At 42.3% G+C, this 18,825-nt stretch overlaps 3 protein-coding genes across 5 annotated transcripts; all 3 read left to right on the forward strand.

Moving 5' to 3' along the window:
- LOC311339199 (blue-sensitive opsin-like) lies at window positions 1–3,957 on the forward strand (the record flags this gene model as incomplete). Its single annotated transcript, XM_084464577.1, has 5 exons — window positions 1–379; window positions 1,280–1,448; window positions 2,020–2,185; window positions 3,026–3,265; window positions 3,856–3,957. The coding sequence occupies 5 exons, from the start codon at window positions 1–3 to the stop codon at window positions 3,955–3,957; spliced, it is 1,056 nt and encodes a 351-aa protein (XP_084320703.1).
- A 1,840-nt stretch (window positions 3,958–5,797) lies between these two features.
- Window positions 5,798–10,422, forward strand: gnl3l (G protein nucleolar 3 like). Its single transcript, XM_084464568.1, has 15 exons — window positions 5,798–5,853; window positions 5,956–5,999; window positions 6,765–6,875; window positions 6,982–7,098; window positions 7,211–7,294; window positions 7,648–7,783; window positions 7,905–8,008; window positions 8,133–8,277; window positions 8,372–8,459; window positions 8,732–8,909; window positions 9,014–9,156; window positions 9,248–9,384; window positions 9,510–9,670; window positions 9,793–9,964; window positions 10,329–10,422. Exons 1-15 carry the CDS (start codon window positions 5,841–5,843, stop codon window positions 10,385–10,387), a joined length of 1,692 nt encoding a protein of 563 aa, XP_084320694.1. The 5' UTR covers window positions 5,798–5,840; the 3' UTR covers window positions 10,388–10,422.
- Window positions 10,423–10,795: 373 nt separating this feature from the next.
- tfe3b (transcription factor binding to IGHM enhancer 3b) lies at window positions 10,796–17,696 on the forward strand. Of its 3 annotated transcripts, none has more exons than XM_084464572.1 (9): window positions 10,796–10,943; window positions 12,322–12,559; window positions 12,687–12,917; window positions 13,361–13,456; window positions 14,343–14,454; window positions 14,710–14,766; window positions 14,973–15,048; window positions 15,228–15,375; window positions 15,927–17,696. In XM_084464572.1, the coding sequence occupies exons 2-9, from the start codon at window positions 12,368–12,370 to the stop codon at window positions 16,359–16,361; spliced, it is 1,347 nt and encodes a 448-aa protein (XP_084320698.1). In that variant the 5' UTR covers window positions 10,796–10,943; window positions 12,322–12,367; the 3' UTR covers window positions 16,362–17,696. The 3 variants fall into 3 exon arrangements, with proteins under 3 accessions (XP_084320698.1, XP_084320700.1, XP_084320699.1); XM_084464574.1 differs by having other exon boundaries at window positions 14,716–14,766; XM_084464573.1 differs by lacking the exon at window positions 10,796–10,943 and adding an exon at window positions 10,990–11,128.
- Window positions 17,697–18,825: the final 1,129 nt, after the last annotated feature.

Below are 18,825 nucleotides of genomic sequence, written 5' to 3' on the forward strand. Positions count from 1 at the left end.
ATGAGGTCCAATTACCTCACAGAGCTCCCAGAGGACTTCTGGATCCCCATCCCCCTGGACACTAACAACATGACGGCGTTAAGCCCCTTCCTGGTTCCCCAGGACCACCTGGGGAGCACGGGCGTCTTCTACGCCATGGCAGCCTTCATGTTCTTCCTGTTTGTGGCCGGCACCGGCATCAACGTGCTCACCATCGCGTGCACCGTGCAGTACAAGAAGCTGCGGGCGCACCTCAACTACATCCTGGTGAACCTGGCGGTGGCCAACCTCCTCGTCGCCGGCGTCGGCTCCTTCACCTGCTTCGTGTGCTTCGCCTACAAGTACATGGTGCTGGGCCCGCTGTTCTGCAAGGTGGAAGGGTTCACCGCCACTCTGGGGGGTAAGAGTTAAAGTGACAAAGTTATCGGTGTTGTGCATGAACTAGTTCAAAAGAACTAGTTAATTGAACGAGTTCAAAAGTACTAGTTCATTGAACGAGTTCAAAAGAACTAGTTCATTGAACAAGTTCAAAAGAACTAGTTCATTGAACGAGTTCAAAAGAACTAGTTCATTGAACGAGTTCATTTTTCTATGAACTTTGAACTGAACGTAACATATTTTTAACTAAAGAACTTGAACTTGAACTAGTTCAGATTTTGTGACATTCTGAATTGATGCTTAGGCCCAGATGACATGTTTATTAAATAGAGTTACTGCCTTAGTTGTGATGAATGAAACAGGTGTACAAATAATGTCCACAACAATCTGAGATTGTAGTGATGGGCAGCAGGTAATGGAGAGGATTCATTTTAAAAGATAAGCACAGAATACTCACTCCAACAGTTTTTCTTCGGTTTCTAAAAAAAACTGTTAATGAACTGAACATGAACTAGTTCAAAACAGAATTGGTGAACTATGAACGTGAATTTATTCATTTTCTTTTGTATGAACTGAACTTTGAACTAGTTCATGTGAAGTGTGAACTTGCACAACACTAACAAGTTACTTACTTTTACTACTTTTTTTTAAAGTACATTTTCTTCAAACTGTCTTCTTTTAGATTCTTTTTTGTGATTTGTTCGAAAATAATTAGTCAACCCACCAGTTTGACAATACAACATTTTTCACACAGACACACCTTCCTTATTAAATATGTCACTCTCTACAAAACACAGAATAAATACATACAATTATTCTCACAGTGGTTATTCTCACGCTCATATGTTGGAACGCTGCATTGTGCTGTTCATTGCCATAGTTGACAAAAAGCTGAAGGTGTATTCTGGCCATGTGGTTGCAGGCATGGTTAGCCTGTGGTCCTTGGCCGTGGTGGCGGTGGAGCGATGGCTGGTAATCTGCAAGCCGCTCGGTCAGTTCTCCTTCAGGAGCCACCATGCCATCATGGGCTGTGCACTCACCTGGGTGTTCGGCCTGGCCGCTGCCCTGCCCCCACTGTTCGGCTGGAGCAGGTCAGTGTGCCACACAGACAGCCTCCATCACTACCGCTATAGCTTTGAGTATGACTAACGTCTATGACTGTAACTATTGTAATGTAACCATTTATTATACCCATTTCCAACTCTCTCTCTCTCTGCATCTTTCTCCATGTGTCATTTCAGTTGATTTGTAGAAGTGGTTTTGTAGAAGCGCGTGTTCGACAGTGATTTAGATTATACAATATACAGTATAATTTTTTGTCATATAACATCACTTAAACAATGTGTTGACAACAATATGATGGCTCTTGTGACAATGCCCCAACTTGGCATATGTGGATGTGTGTGTGTGGTGGAGTAATCAATGCCTGTGACATTCTGATATAACGGTTATATCTCAGTTATAACCGTTTCAATTATGAGATCTGAAGGTAATCAATCATGTGACCTAAACTTCCATAATTAAATTTCAAGCCCACCATCTTGGTACTTCTTGACCAAACATTGTTGAATAACCAAGCAACTAGTTATAATGGTGAAAATGGCACCAAAATGGAGGATTGTAATGTGTGTGACCTGATGTGAAATACTAAATCCCACACAGGTACATCCCGGAGGGCATGCAGTGCTCCTGTGGGCCGGACTGGTACACTACGAACAACAAATACAACAACGAGTCCTACGTGATGTTCCTCACCGGCTTCTGCTTCGCCGTCCCCTTCAGCACCATGGTCTTCTGCTACAGCAGTCTCCTCTACACCATGAAGATGGTGAGCAGGAAGCCTCCCTTTCGTGTTTCGAGTCTGAAGGAGTGGCGTTGTGATTGGCCGAGGGGGGTGTATCAGAAAGAGCCTAGTATATACAGGCCTATGGTTGGATTGTCCTCAGCTCTCACTATGTCAGTCGTTACAAATGAAAGCGTCCAGCAGAATGACTAAATGTGTTTCTATGGTTCATACTCTGAAATAGATAATGTATTAGTTTGTTACGGCCCATTGTCTAGGAGCAACAATGAATTGATGGACACGAGAATTACTGAAGTTGGGGTTTAATCAGATTGCCGCATGAAGTCAAAATGTGACTTAAATGGCCAAAGGCCGGACAATCAAAGGTCTCACACAGGAGACAAAACAAAAGAGAAGAGGTGGCAAGGCTTCAGCCCAACCGCCGATGCTTGTGTGAGAGAAAGCTTCCACCTGGACCTGGTCTGCTTAAATAGCCTACACCACCAGGTGTAGGCCATGATTGCCAATCAGCAGCTGGAAACAGGTGAAAGTTAGAAAATAATCCACGTAACACATAATAGTACTAGCAGGGAAGTGCTAAAGTGCATATACAAACTAAATAAAATAAAGAGGGTCCGTAACAGTTACTATGTCACCTACTTTAGATACATGCCATTAATGACCAAGTAGGGTTTGGATATCTTGTGCAACGATGCCTACAGGCAGGTTATGGGCAGTGCGGAATTCACCCAGAACCTTTCAGCTGAAAGCGACTCAAACATTTTTGTCACCAGTAGAAAACGATCCTGCACCTCTGTTTGAAGAAGGGCTGTGTAATGTGTACCACCATCCACAAAACCAACAAGTGGTTCTCTGTCCCCACAGGCGGCACAGGCCCAGGCCGAATCGGTCTCCACCCAGAAGGCCGAGAGGGAGGTTACCAGGATGGTGGTGATCATGGTGGTCGGGTTCCTGGTGTGCTGGATGCCCTACGCCAGCTTTGCCTTCTGGGTCGTGAACAACCGCGGTCAGACCTTCGACCTGAGGTTGGCCACCATACCCTCCTGCTTCTCCAAGGCCTCCACTGTGTACAACCCCGTCATCTACATCCTACTGAACAAACAGGTTTGTTGACTTATAAGCTAGAAGGCCTGTGTTATCAACTTGCTATGGTTTTTTATTAAAATCAAACACAGTATGGAAGTTAGTTCACCGCTTCACACAATAAATGTTGACTTTAGATATCCAATAAATATTTACTTTAGATAGCAAATATCCAACTGGAATTGGATTTCTGTCCATAAGAAACAAAGGCTGCAGCATTTGAATTGTTAGTTACACAACTGACAAACCAATTTTTTTTTACTTAGAAAAAGAATAATAAGTTACATGAAGAAGGTTGGGAATGGCCTCACATTAAAGAAGCATGTTGCTACATGTCGGCTTGCTTTCTAAATGAATCATCCCCTTCTAACGTTCATTTAAAGATGTTACATAAGCAACCTCCCACTGCTTTAGCAGTAGGACTGTATCTCATAGCTTGGTCCGAGAAAGTGCCAAACATTTAGAAAGTTTTGTTTATTGAATTAAATTATACTCTTCTAGATATTAAACTGAAAGGTGTAGTCTAAATTTGAGTATTATAGCAAGATCACATTGATCAAGGCAAGAGTTAGAATTGACTCAGTGACCAATGTTGTTTTTGTGATTTTCAGTTCCGCTCATGTATGATGAAGATGCTTGGGATGAGCACCAGTGACGAAGAGACATCTTCGACTCAATCAACAACCGAAGTCTCAAAGGTTGGACCTGCATAGTTCAGACAAGCATTTCCTTTTGTATTACTGCATATAGGTGACTATTTTATTATCTGAATTGTATGTTTCACTGAATGTATAATGTATGAGTACAATTAAACTATTAAAAATCATATAGAAAATGATGTGCAAAGTTACAAAAACAAATAAAAAAATTTAAAAATAAAGTAAGAAGTGTTCTTGATATCTTCTCTCCAATACCAAACACACGTCTACACACATACAGGTGAATACATGCCAATTATTTGGCCTGCCTGATGTGAAGAGAGCATGGTGCTATATGTAAAGGGAAATCAGGTGTGATCCAATCAGATCACCAATGAGAACTCAGATGTTCCCTTGACCAATGGCATCAGGGAGTTTTAATTCTGTAGCCGGGGGACAATCTGAGTTCAGCTAGTAGTGACCTTTACCTTTAAGTACGACAATTTCGGAACCAACAGAACTCCAGACCGACCCTTGAAAATGCACAATAATGAATGGTGCTGAGGTCAGAGGTGAAAAAGACCACTAACCCTAACCCCCCCTTTTCAGTCTAGCTCCTCTTGGGAAAATGTTATTACTGACTTAAGCATATTGTGGGAGGCTATTTATAGGCCTACAGACACACATGTGGACTTAAATTTTAAAAAAAGTGCTGTGTTTGATTTTTTGTCTTCATAATTTGTGCGTGTGCATGTGTGTTTGTGCTTGCAATTACACAACTGTCATTCCGATTTGTCAAAGGGAGCTTCACAGTGCGTGCCTCAAATTACAACACATTTATTCAAATCATGGTGCTGGCAGGCAAACAAGACAACATCCATATTTCCATGGATCATCATCACATATTACTGTTTGCGACTGCACTTGGCTTACTTGGCGGGTTTAAGCAGCCTCACCTGGCCCAGAGTCAGACTGATTGGACTCTGGGGCTGGGTGAGGCTGCACACATGTCGAGTTGAGCAATCATTGTGCACAGGTTAAACCAGCCGTCACCACACACACACAGCATGTTACGCCTCACATCATTATCATCTGAACCTCTGCAATCAAATCGATTCAACATCACCACCCTGTGTCCTGGATTCTGGATGACCAAATAATTACAAAGGGGAAAGTGAAACATACAATATGATTGGGAGGGGTGAGTAGTTAAATAATGATATGGGTTACAAAACCCACACAGGGGGATGTCCAGTATAATGTGGGCATGTGAAACCCTTTGATGCTGCACCCAAGACTAAAGGTTTTACATGATAAAAATGACAAATGAAATTGAATTATTTTTCTCCCTAGCTCAAATAAAGCAATACACACACAACCAATAAAAAAAAAATTCTTTAAATGAAAGTGCTAATTTGGAAACAAACTTATTTTCATAGCATCCTCCATGATCCTCCATCTGGCCTCCCTTCAATGTTGCTAAATGTTTAGTATTTTTTCTTATATTAGAATTAAATGTGACAAATAGGAAAAAAAAAATGTATTTGTAGGATAGCAGACAGGAAATTATGCACAAAAATGACGTTTACTTCTGTCTGGTCCCTGACCTTCATCTTGAGGAGGGAGAGATGGGTGGTTGTTTGCAAACCATTTGTCTTTCTTGATTCTTCTTTCAAGAAAGTGTGAATGACACACACACACACACACGCACACACACACACACACACACACACACACACACACACACACACACACACACACACACACACACACACACAACCAACTGTTAAAATGGAAATTGGGGAATATATTATTATACATGAAATTATATTTATTTTAATATTATTCATATCATGTATTAGTTCATATTCATGTCAAATTAAACCGGATGTTGTTGTCAGCGTCATTCCGTGCACATTTCCGCCCTCTAGTAGCACACGTGAGGCCGGCTGGAAGATATGTCGAAAACAAGTACGTTATAGGTTTACAATACAATGTCATTCATATTTAAATCATTTTGGTGTATCTGCATTATTGTCGCTTAAAATGGATACTTGTCATTGCGTTTTACAGAAAAGAAAAAGGCAAAGCGTATCGCCCTCCACGGGAAATCCAGGGTAAGAGGTGAACGTGTACCGTTAAAGCTAACGCTAGTTGAGTGGCTACTGTACACAACACATGTCCACATTACGAGACCGTGGTCCAAATCTGGTTATAAAGTTAGACTTTTGCGTTAGATGGCACGTTTGGAATATTTGTTTGAAACCAAATAATGTGTTGTTTACACATTGTTGAGCTTTTCTACTGACCGATAGAACTGACTAGGCTAACTTTATCTGCAAGCGACTCTCGCGTTTTGCGTCCACCTATTCGCAATTCATTTTTACAAACATCAATGTTTCCCATGAATACAATCAGATAAGACTATTTTCATTATTAGGTAACTTTATGGACGGAATTGCGACTAAAATGTCACCACGTGGTTGCTCGTGGCTAACTTTTAGGCAATAATAGTTAGTAGTAATAATAGTTGCAGTCAATACTGTAGAGAAAATATAACACGGCTAACGTCAGAAGGGTTATCTTTCAAGTCGTACCAGAAGAGTTGAACAACAGAAACATTTATGGAGTTTATGGAAAATAAATATTACTTACTTACTTATTTTTAACCATTTGTGATAAAAATCGTCCCACATTTTAGTTGACAAATGGTTTTGATGTTTTTCTTGTTCTAAATTGTTTTAAAATCCAATATAAAAGTTATGGCTAGATCTATTTCACTTAAAACACATTTGGTATTTGAAAACTAAGCAGACCATTCTTTTCTCTGATCCTTTTTTAATTTACTTGCTGCATTACATTTAATGTTTCTCCATCTAAAGGAAACTGAAGGGAACAAAAGTGAAGGTTTGGGGAGGCTAAAGCAAAAAAGCCCTTCATCAATGAGACGTGTCAAAGACCACAAGAAGCCAGAAGAAATTGGGAAGCAACGGGTGATTCATTATTTTCATTGTTGGTTAAGAGTCAATCACAATTCCCTCGGGGGGGCAAATGTAATCATCTTGACTAATTAGTTTATCCCTGATCTTTCACGAGCAGCTTCTGCAGCTCCAGGAAAAGCAGAGAATCTCAAAAGAACAACAGCTGATAAAGAAAAGGAGTCTGAGTAGTTTTCAGGATGACATCCTGCAGCGACAGAGAGATTTCGAGATCAAGGTAGGCCTTTTTTCAATTGACTGGACTGGGAACTGAAGTTTGTCAGATCACTGTTGTAGTCGATTGTTAATGTATTTGTTTTCGCCCGTTTTCCTTTTTTTTTTTGCTGCAGGAAGTGGAGATGCAGAATCTTGAGAAGCATGTCAATTTTGAAAATGAGAATTCAAGAAAGGCCTATTTCAGAGAATTCAAAAAGGTACAGAGCAATCATGAACTCATAAAGCTAAACCAAGAACCAACAAAGACATTTTTAATAACCTTTGCATTGGCTTATGAGTACTTAAAGATGATGATTGTCATCATCACCTGCCACTAAGAACAGGTGTCGTGGAGAATAAACTGTACAGAGAATAGGCATAGACATCATATGGCGTCTGTCCCATAATTCAATGGACAGTTCTCGCCCTTATTCTGGGGGTGGCATTAGAAAATGGTTTAAGGTGTTGTAAGTAGGGTTAAAGTATCAAGTGCAAAATGGTTCAAGCTTAAGATGGAAAGGATGTAAATCGTCTTCTGAACTATCACGTACATTATAACATTGGGTTTCAGGTGGTGGAGGCGTCCGATGTGATCCTGGAGGTCCTCGACGCACGCGACCCTCTGGGATGTCGGTGCCCGCAGGTGGAGCAGGCCGTCATCCAGAGTGGGACCGACAAGAAAATAGTCCTGGTGTTGAATAAAATCGGTAGGTCATTAGCAAAAGAATACAACATTGTATCCATGTTATGATGGATACAATGTTATGTGATTCATGCTTAGTGCTCGGATACGTGAGGGCTTTTTCTATTTTTCATCCCACCGTAAAGATCTGGTCTCAAAGGAAATAGTGGAGAAATGGATCAAGTATCTCCGCAATGAGTTTCCCACTGTGGCTTTCAAATCCTCCACTCAGCTACAGAACAAGAACTTGGTAAGCCAGCCAACCCTTTTAAGCAGCAGAGCAATTCTTCAAATAATCAAGGTAGGAGGGTTCTCTTGTATTGGCAGTAGCTAGCCCACAAAACATGTTGGTTCTGGCGTCCCGCTGTGAGCAGAAGCGCAGCAACGTGCCGGTGACCCAGGCCACCGTGGAGCTCCTTAACAGCAGTGCCTGTGTGGGCGCGGACTGCCTGATGAAACTGTTGGGGAACTACTGCCGCAACCTGGACATCAAGACGGCGATCACGGTCGGTGTTGTCGGTGAGCATAGCCTCGCTCAAAAAACCCTGCTGTACATGAATCAGATCTGGCACGTATTCTAATTACTGCCGCCTTGCCCTTTTTTTTTATGTAGGTTTTCCCAACGTGGGAAAGAGCAGTTTGATTAACAGTCTAAAGCGATCGCGGTCCTGCAGTGTTGGGGCCACACCTGGTTTGACCAAGTAAGTACACATTATTCTTATACAATTCTTATATCTATTATTATATAAGTATAATTTTTTATATTAAGTAATTCAGCAGGTAGGTAGGAGTTAGAACATCCATGCTCTAGGATGCCCACAGGTAGACGACAGACGTCAGGGATTAAACCTAGAACCCCCGGTTCAGCTGGGACTCAAACACCCTAACCACTACCGTCTGACTTGCCTCCATAGTTCATTCAGATTTCCTTTGGTATACCCCTCGTTCAATAACTTGTCCAAATGTGTTGCAGGTGCCTTCAGGAAATACATCTGGACAAACACATAAAGCTTCTAGATTGCCCTGGCATTGTCATGGCTACGTCCACGTCCGACGCAGCAATGATTCTACGGAACTGCGTGAAAATCGAGCTTCTGGTCGACCCCCTTCCCCCTGTGGAAGCCATTCTCAGACGCTGCAATAAACCTCAGGTATAGGTGGTCTCATTACTCATTTATATATATGTATGTGTTTATGTATATGTTTAATCTGTATGCCATCCTAATTAGCATGCCTGATCTGCAATCACCTCCAGATCATGGAGTTCTATGGAGTTCCAGACTTTCACACACCCCTGGAGTTCTTGGCACTACTTGCCAAACGGCAAGGCAAACTGAAGAAGGGGGGGTTGCCAGACTGTGACAAAGCAGCAAAGAGCGTTTTAATCGACTGGACAGGGTGGGTGAAATTCGACATTATTTGGACCTGGAAGGGACGATCGATCACACTATGTCTTTGTTAAATATTTCATTGTCTTTATGTCGTACAGAGGAAGGATCAGTTACTTCACGCACCCTCCAGAGACCCACACTCTCCCCACCCATGTCAGTGCAGAGATTGTTACAGAGATGGGCAAAGCGTTTGACTGGGAGGAACTGGAGAAAGGAAATCAGGAAGTTCTTGCAGGTAGGCATCATAGACATTGTGTTCTTGCAAGTCTGCCGATGAACAAATAAATAACGCTGCAGCTTTGCAAAAAATATAAGATCCTCTGTTTGGTTGCATAATAAATCGTGTATTATATGTTTCAGAATCATCCACAGTCCAAATGGGATTCTGCATGGAAACGGCTGGGATGACGCAAGGCTTTCCGGCTGAGGGAGGGTGTGACTCGGTGATGGAGGGGGCCCTTATCGAAGACCCAGAACTAAGAGATGAAACTGAAGCTATGGACGATGACCAAGACACAGAGGTAGAGTGACAGGTTTTTTTTCGAAAGGTTAAAGGTTTTTACACTGGCAAAGATATTGTTCAGTTCATATTTGTTTCCTGAATCCAACCCCTCATTCCCTGCTATTTTCTTCCCCAAAATAGTTTGGACCAATGACGGTGGAGATGAAGACTGTTAAGTCCAAATCCAGTGCCTCTGCAGAGGCAGCACCCAAACCTGTAGATTTGAAGGATATCCTGTATGTAGACCCTCTACAACAAGGCCAGGCCCTGCAGGCTGCTGGGAAAAAGAGGAAAAAGCAACAGAAAAGAGCAGGTCTGTATACAAAATATAATTTAATTCTAAGATAAAAGATAGATGTTGTAGTCTTTCAGTGGCAAAGCTATACTTTGTTAGTTTATTCCTGTTTCTTAACTATTTTAAATATTTCCATGTGGTCTTTTTGCACATCCCCCCAGACTAGACTAGTTTCAGCTGAAATGTTTGTAATGTATATTCTTGCTTTGGTTTCCTTCTTCCTCATTCTATTTCCTACTAGACAATATAACAGGATGTATTTGTCAGGATAGCAACTGGCACATTACTAATGTTTAGATTTAGGTTTTTATTTTTTATACAGTCCGACTATACTTTGCTTGAAAGGGATTTTAATTTGACCTACTCATTTCTTCCCTTTTAGATAAACTTGCCACCAAACTCTCTGATACGTTGACCTCTGCAATGAACTTTTCATTTTAAGATGACTGTTGGAAATAAAAAAATACCAAAAAAGATTCTGATGTTCTGTTTTTTATTTAATTAATTTAAATCTTCTAAAAGTTAGTTAGTTACGTTTTTTTCCCCCCTTTAGGAGCAAGTTCATGGAAAAATTCGACAAAGACTTCAATTAATACAAAGTATTTTTTATTTTTTTTAATGGTCAACCATCGGTTAACGTTTAAACGCCAATATGTTTTGCATAATATTATGGCTAGGTGGAAATCAGTAATGACTTTGTATTTCAAAGAAAAGGTATTTACTAACCACACGTTACAAGAGTCCCCTATTTATATATTGCCTGACTGAATGACGCGTCGGTGATTCACAGAAGCGTCCACGAAGCCTCCGCGTAAACTACTTCCGGGTAACGTGCCGGATGACCACATCTTCGTTGTAAACAACTTTTTAAGCACTGCGGCTAACGGCTAATAATAGTTTGACCAACGGGCTCGATTCGCCGTATTGACAACGACATGGCAGGGGGACCGTAGCGCGGGGGACACAACGCTGTAATTAAACCTCCACTGTTCAGAAAGTATGTGCGCTTTATTGTTGTTGTTTTTTTAACCCTGGTAGCGGGTCCCGCTGACGGGGGGAGATCGCCAGTAGTAGCGTCGCTAGCCGCAGCCCGCATCCCCGTCGTTGCCCCCCTCCAGCCCCGCTGAACACGGAAACGCCTGTGGTTAAAACTCAAATTATTATTATTATTATTAGAATAAGGTTGGTTTTAACGACACGTCGGTTAAAAAAAAAAGTTTGATTCTCAATATATCTTAAGCGCCGGAGTAATCAATGTTGCCTATGTGCTAATGAGCTAATGCGTAGTGGTGGTGGTAGTAGTACGGTCGCTCTTCGACAGCGGTAGGGCATCAATACATGATCTGGGCTGGTCCGTCTAACTCTCTTAACTTAATGTATGCTATTATAAACTAATATAGTCAAATAATAATTGATTCGCTAGAATGTGGGTTAACCGCCGTGGTGTCGATAGTTTGTTGATCAACAAACCGCCAGCTCTAGAGCCAAGGCTTTGAGGTGTCGAGTGACTCATTGAATAATGTCACATTCATCCTGTTTTATAACTTCTGATCTACAACTCTTATCACTGCTATGTATGTAGCATGACGTTACTGGAAAAAAAAAAAACCTTAACAAAAAAAAAAAAGCATGACCTATTCTTTGCAATTGAAAGTAACACTTCTAGATGTGTTGATTTATATGTTTACTGAACATGTTTTTGTATTGATCAGATTAATTTCCTCAAGGATCATTATTGGTCGTAGTCGTAGGCGCTGGACGCGACGTGCAGTGTGAATACTAGTCGGTTTATGTGTAGACTGGTTGTTGGTTTATGCGTTTCCGTTGGATTAGAAATAGAAATGGTTGTATTTCCGTGTTGCCTTGGGCAAATGGAAGGCTGTTGTTCTTTTAACGGTTAAAGTTCTCTACGAGGGCATGGCCTTATGTGTTGGACTTGTACAATGTGTTATATAATGTAAAAGGGGAGTGCCCGCATATTAACGGTGTCCTGAGTTTAGTCTAGTTTCGCAATTCAGACACTCAACTGCCGCTTTCCCAATTCTCTGGAACAGGGGTTTCAGTTTTGTTTTCATCCGTTCATGATTAAAACATACATTTCTAAAAGGGTTGTGTCAACTCTTCATTGTTAGGCACGTCTTCATTCTCACTACCCGAAAGCTGCAAATTAATTTTGCCATTATTATCTCTCTTCCTTTCTCGGATGGGAGTTTTATGATATTAAACCATTTTGAAAAGGACGATGTGCCCTCTTCCTCTTTGCTAAAATAGTTATTGAACATTTCGAATCACACTTTTCCTCTCTTTCTTTCTCTCTCTCTCTCTCTCTCTCTCTCTCTCTCTCTCTCTCTCTCTCTCTCTCTCTCTCTCTCTAGGTCTCTCTTAGATCAATCCCAAAGAGCAAGATCTCCAAAGTCAGCCATGTCGTCCCGCGTGCTGCTGAGGCAGCAACTAATGCGAGAGCAAGCCCAGGAACAGGAGAGACGCGAAGCCCAGCAACAGGCCTCTGTGTCCCAGCTCCGGCCGTCTGACTCCACCCCTGCTATCTCTGTGTCCCTGCCCCCAAACGCAGCCCGGCCTCCCCCAGCCCAGGTTCCCGTGGAAGTGCTGAAAGTAAGTCATTTCATTATTACAAAAGTGTTTCAAGCACCAGTACTTGAATGGTTGCCAAGACCATTCCATGTTAATGTTGCCCAAAATCTTAATGACCTTTTTTTTTTTTTCTCTCTCCGTTGCTTAGGTGCAAACTCACCTAGAGAACCCCACTAAATACCACATCCAGCAGGCTCAGAGGCAGCAGGTCAAGGAGTACCTCTCCACCACGCTGGGTAACACAGCACTGACCCTAAGCCTGGGGGTGCCCGGTGTGCAGCAGTCCAGCTCGGCCCCAGAGATGGCTCCCACTGCCCACAGCGCTCCCAACAGCCCCATGGCTCTGCTCAACCTGGGCACCAACAACAACAAAGAAGAAGTATGACTCGCCAGTGGCCTCCGCAGTGTTTCCTTCTTGGCTCGCCCGCTCTTCTTTTGGAGGTTGCTAGATTGTCATGCAGGAGTAGTTTTTTCGCCTCCATCTTAATTGGTTTTGAGTTGTAGCCCCTGGATGTATGCTACGTTATCACTCCGAAGGCCCTTGGCTACTTTCGTGATCTTACCCCCCCCCCCCCCCCCCCCCCCCTTGTTTGGTCTGTTGTAACAATAGGATGCCAAATGTTGCACCTGAGGCTTAATGATTTTAAACGTGTCCGTTGGGGAGGGGAATCTCCCTGATAATCCATACATTTTTCGTCGTTCTCTGCAGACATGCCATTAAGACTAGGGTTATATAAAGGGTCGGAAAAAAAACCCATGCACGTGTTTTGACATTTATTTTTGTTATTTATTTATTTATTCATGCCAATCTGTTTTCCCTAGATCGAGGATGTGATTGATGACATCATCAGCCTTGAGTCCAGCTTTAATGATGACATCATGACGTTTATTGACTCGGATCTTCAGTTGCCTAGCACGGTATGACAATGTATTGATTAGAGCACATTACTTAAAAAAATACATATTCGTCAATGATTCAATTTACCCTTTGAATGAATGTCAAAAACATTTTTTGTGTGATTGTTTCATCATTGTTAACGTTTCACTAGTGGTGACAGTGTTTTAAGATTTCATTCATGAAGCAGGAATTTAGCGTTTACATAGCAGTAAATAATTGCTTTTGGCACAGAGATACAACTTGTCAGGGAAGTGCTGCCGGGCGGAGTTAGCCAACACTGTAGACCAGTTCGTAGAAGACGGGTTAACAGGAGACAAAGCCACAAAGCCACTCTTAAACAAGCAGCGTGTCACACATGCAGATAGTTTAATCAAGGCAAAAAGGAAAAGAGGATTATGGGTATTCTGTTGGATGAGAAGAAAAGGAAACCATGTGAGGTAAAGCATTTTCATAATGTCATTCAAATATGAGGAATAGTGGACTCTTGTAATTTTCCTTTGCGGGGGATTCCCTTCTGGGCTTTATTCAGAGCACGGAAAGTGTTAAAAGATACTTCCACGCTGTTTTCTGTGCGTAGCATGGTTATTTTTACTCAGCTGAATATATTTGGTGGCAGGTACTTCATGTTGCCTTTTATACGATGAATATATGTTTATCCTATCTTGTGTTGTATGCTAGGCTGTAAAATGGCATGGTTTTTAAGTTCTGCACACAGGATCTTCCTCTTTGGGCTTAACCCAAATTTGAGGAAGTGTCCATTTAGCGGTCATCTTTAAAGAGGGAACTGGGAATGAGAAAAAAACGGACTCTACTCAAACATTTTGCTTTTTGTTCTGTGACCTGTGTCAAATTGTCACCATTTAAAAAAAAGCTGTTTTCTGATGGCGTTTGGTTTTGTCACATTAGCTCCCAGGGAACCTTCTGGATGTATACCATAGCCCGGGAATGGCAGCTCCGACTTTGACTGCCAGCAATTCCTGTCCTGCCGATCTTCCAAACATTAAAAGGGAAATTCACGGTACAGTGAACTGTGTGCTACTTGCTTGTATCTGCATTGTTTTTATCATTTATATTTGGTGAGGATATTTCGGTTCTTCACACCATTCTACCACACACATTACAAACCTGTCTTTGTACGTGACCTTCTCGTTCAGTTTTTTTTAGGTTTTATGCTTCAAGTGTTAGTGGATATCTTTGACATTTTAATGTTTGCCTGTGAAGTACTTAGGTTAAAAACAGTAACTACAGTAAATTAATAAAATCTTACTTTCAGATACAGATGTCAAAGCAATTATGAAGGAGAGGCAGAAAAAAGACAACCATAATCTCAGTAAGTGGCCATTGACATTTTAATGTTTTTATTTGAACATTTTTAAACGTTTTTCTCTGTAAGTATTCAGAGAAATCAACTTATTATGGCAATAAAGCCAGCTGCAAGCATACATAAATATTGTCTCTAAATACACATTATGCACTAGTCTATAATGCTATCAACCGTCATTTATATTCTGTCTTTGTGCCTCTTCTTTTGTTTAGTTGAGAGGAGGCGAAGATTTAACATCAATGACCGCATCAAGGAGCTTGGAGGTCTAATACCAAAATCCAGTGATCCGTGAGTCTACTCAAATATACTGAATTGTTCGGTTGACTATTTAAACACCCCATTAGAATTATCGCATTATGAGCTGGCCTCAAGCACAAAAAAACCTGTTTTGCCACGTAATACAGACCGCATCACAGAGTAATGTGATGCTTTGCATCCCGTGTGTTTGTATGTTTTGCTGGCAACAGGGAGATGCGTTGGAACAAGGGCACCATACTCAAGGCCTCGGTGGACTACATCAGGAAGCTGCAGAAGGAGCAGCAGAGAGCCAAGGAGGTGGAGATGCGTCAGAAGAAGCTGGAGCACGCGAATCACAGCCTCCTGCTCCGCATCCAGGTCGACATTGGTTGCTTTGTTGTGCATAGTGTATTTAAATGTCCTTACATTGTATGGTTCTACTAGCTCGATCATAACACCAACACCATGATTAAGATATTGGTATTCATTTCCACACCATGGAATTCTATACATAGGGGTTTAACGGAAAGTTTGAGCCTGCCCTGCACAGCTTTCACGTAGGGCAGGTTAACACAAAGTTTACCTATTTTCCTAGATCCTGAAACATAGTATGTATACTGGACCGGTGAATAGAAGAGGGGTCTTCCGTCAGTGGATCTATTTGAAAATAGAAGGTCTTTCCAAGGCCTGGGTTTACAAGTGAATGTTGGGGCGCCCCGGTGGTGCACTGGGCTAAGGCGCATACCATATAGGCACAGTCCTAATCGCAGAGACGAATCCGGCCTGGGTCATTTTCTGCATGTCCTCCCCTCTGTCTCCCACACTTTCCTCTCTATCTCTCTTTATAATAAAGCGGGAAAAATGTAAAAATAAAAATCTTTACAAGTGAATGTTGACCACTTTTTTTTTTAAATCTCCTTACCGTTCAGGAACTGGAGATGCAGGCCCGCCTCAACGGAGTCCCCGGTGGGCTGACCTCGGACCTGTCCCTGTTTCAGCAGCAGCAGCACATCTCGCAGAACGGCCAGCCCCTGTCCGCGGGCGCCGGGGCGGTGTCGAACCACGCCCTCCTCTGCCTGGAGGCGGCCACCATAGGCCAGGGCGTCCCCGCCTCCTTCCTGTCCCCGCCCTCCTCGGAGTCCCCCGTGGGGGTCACCATCAGCAGCCCCCTGGACCTGGGCACCCTGAGCTTCGCCGAGCTGGACGAGGCGTCGGCCTCGGCGCTCTACCCGGACGTGAGCCTGAGCTCCATCCTCATGGACGAGGGGTGCACCATGTCCCCCGAGAGGGACGGCGACCCCCTTTTCTCCCCGCTGTCCCCCGGAGCCTCCAGGAGCAGCCTCGATATGGACGAGGATTTGTGACAGGCTACCCCCGGGCCGTTGGTTTGGTTTGGTTCCCGCCGCAGAGAAACGCACACCGTCAAGTCTCCGGGTAATGCCACCGAGTGTCACCATGGGACTGTACGACTGAACTATGACAATGAGTAGACGCCGATAACAGTCTAAATAATGCAGAGCCTCGTTGAGTAGAATCGCAGAATAGCAATTCCGCTTCACAACTTTAGCCATAAGTAGGCGCAGTTAAAGTTGGTTCCAGTTTGCAGTGACCCAGATAACTATTGCTTAGAATGGAAAATGCAATCCTGTTGAAATGGAATGTTATATAATGGGGGAAGTTATAAATTAATGTTTTGTTTTTTTAAAAGAAATGCAATATTTTATTTTCCATCAGATTTCAGAAAAGTTAATACCGGTTAGGTTTCCCTTTACTTAAACCTATTTGAATGACGAAAACAAATGGGGAGATACCATTTATTTTCTAGCGTGTTTCTTTTTATATTGATTTGTATTTGTTTTGCACCCCAGCCGACTGGAATCAGGGTTCGTATGCAGCATGTACGTGCTTAGGTCTCAGTCTGTCAAGCAATCACCAAAGGGAAATATATAATAGAATTGACATTGTAAAGTATATACTACATATTGTATATGAGATATTTTACTTATAGAATTTTAATTGCGCCTTATTTTGCAGCATCTATGCATTTTATGAAAGAATTTATTAATTGCCATTTACACCCATGAGATGGCTGTAAACAGGTAGCATGTTTTACTAATCGTGGACAAAAACCTTTTTTATGTTAGTACTCCATAGTTGTCCATTTAATTGTTGGAAATGCAGGTCAATTATTTCACAATAGAACTATAGTTTTTATACCAAAGTAATCGAGTACACACTCCTTGAGTGTATTTAGTCAGTTAATCATGTTGATCGCTAGATAAGGATTTTGTTTATTTATTTAAATCCTTGATTAACCTAAAAGGGATTATTGCTCTTCATAGTACCTAGAATTGTATAAGCAACCACTATTCTGACTTCCTTAATATTTGTTATGTGAAATTTATACAATGCGATTACTAATAAATGTCACAGCCACACATAAGGGAGAACATTTAACTTGTTGGGATGCACATTGTCATACCACATCATGTACAGGTGCTGAATGTCCGAAATGGTGCCTGCATATGTGCACATCTGTGTTATTACACAGACATAATACACCATGGTAAGATGTTATGTTTGGTGGTTGATCATGGAAGCCAGCTATACCCAATTTTTTTTCTTCTAGGCACCAGTGATGTCTTGTATATTAAATATGAATGACATTAAACTGTGATTCTCTTTACATAGAACTGTAAGTACGACTCAATGACTCCTGCCTAATTCTGACTCACACTTCTCTTGTCTGACTACACTTAACTGCTCTCAATAAAACTAGGCTTAGAATAGATTTAGTTTTTCTGTACTCTTGGGCCTGTTAGGAATTATATAGTCTGCTTCCTGCTTCCTATTTCCTGGACATGAGAGAATAATTGCAAAACACGTTGCTCTATGTATGCTGTACAGGTTTTCTGGACTTTAATGAAAGAGAAACAAAAAAAATGCTTGGCATGCATTAATATGTGTTCTTGTTCCTCAAGCCTTTGTTGTGTCAAGAGAGGTTAGGCATGCCGGGCTGAATGTATTTCTGAATGCGATCAAGCCCCTTCAGTGGAAGACCATCTGAGAGAACTCCATGGCGAGGTCTATACACTCTACAGCCGGTAAACAGACGCTGCACCCAGTACAGTCCGGGGAGCAGCAGCAGCAGCAGTGGACTGCCAGGCCGCCGCAGCAGTCCCCCATGTTCAGCAGGGGCTCCAGAGTGGCGGGCTGGCAGCCACACAGGTAGGAGCACAGGGACAGCGTGCAGGCATGGCACCCCGTCAGCGTGGCAGACAGGCAGTCCAGTGGGTTGCAGAACAGGCATGCTAGGAGGATTGGCGCACAGAGGTCTCAAAGAGACAAAAGAAAGAAAAAAAAAAAAAGGCAAAGGACCAGGAGGGGAGAGATGAGAGATCTATATTAGAGTACAACATCAGACACACAAAATAAATACACGGTAGCGTTGATGAAAAATCAACAACTTATGGTTCTGTTGAGTGTGCTTACCACCGTTCAGAGTTTCATTAGTGCATGAGGTGGTTTTAATGCGACTTCGACTGGTGGATGAGTACAACTGAGACTTTTCACTGGCGCTGGGTTTGTTGCACGTCGGTCGCAGGGCGGGGGGATGCTGTGGCGGGTCGTTCTTCTTGCGCCGTGGAACATAGACGGGCAGTGCTCCATTCACGTCATCCTTTGGATCAAAATGTAGCTGAGAATTCCTGGAACCTTCGGAAAGAGACAGGACACTTCAGGAAAAGTGTGATCCGGAGAAAGCGTTCCTTTTGGTGCCTATTGGAATAAAAGTGCTAATATACCTATTGTGAAGGTGTCCTCACTTTC

The sequence above is a fragment of the Micromesistius poutassou genome (genome assembly GCF_964030765.1).
Source record: "Micromesistius poutassou genome assembly, chromosome: 2".
Lineage (NCBI taxonomy): Eukaryota > Metazoa > Chordata > Actinopteri > Gadiformes > Gadidae > Micromesistius > Micromesistius poutassou.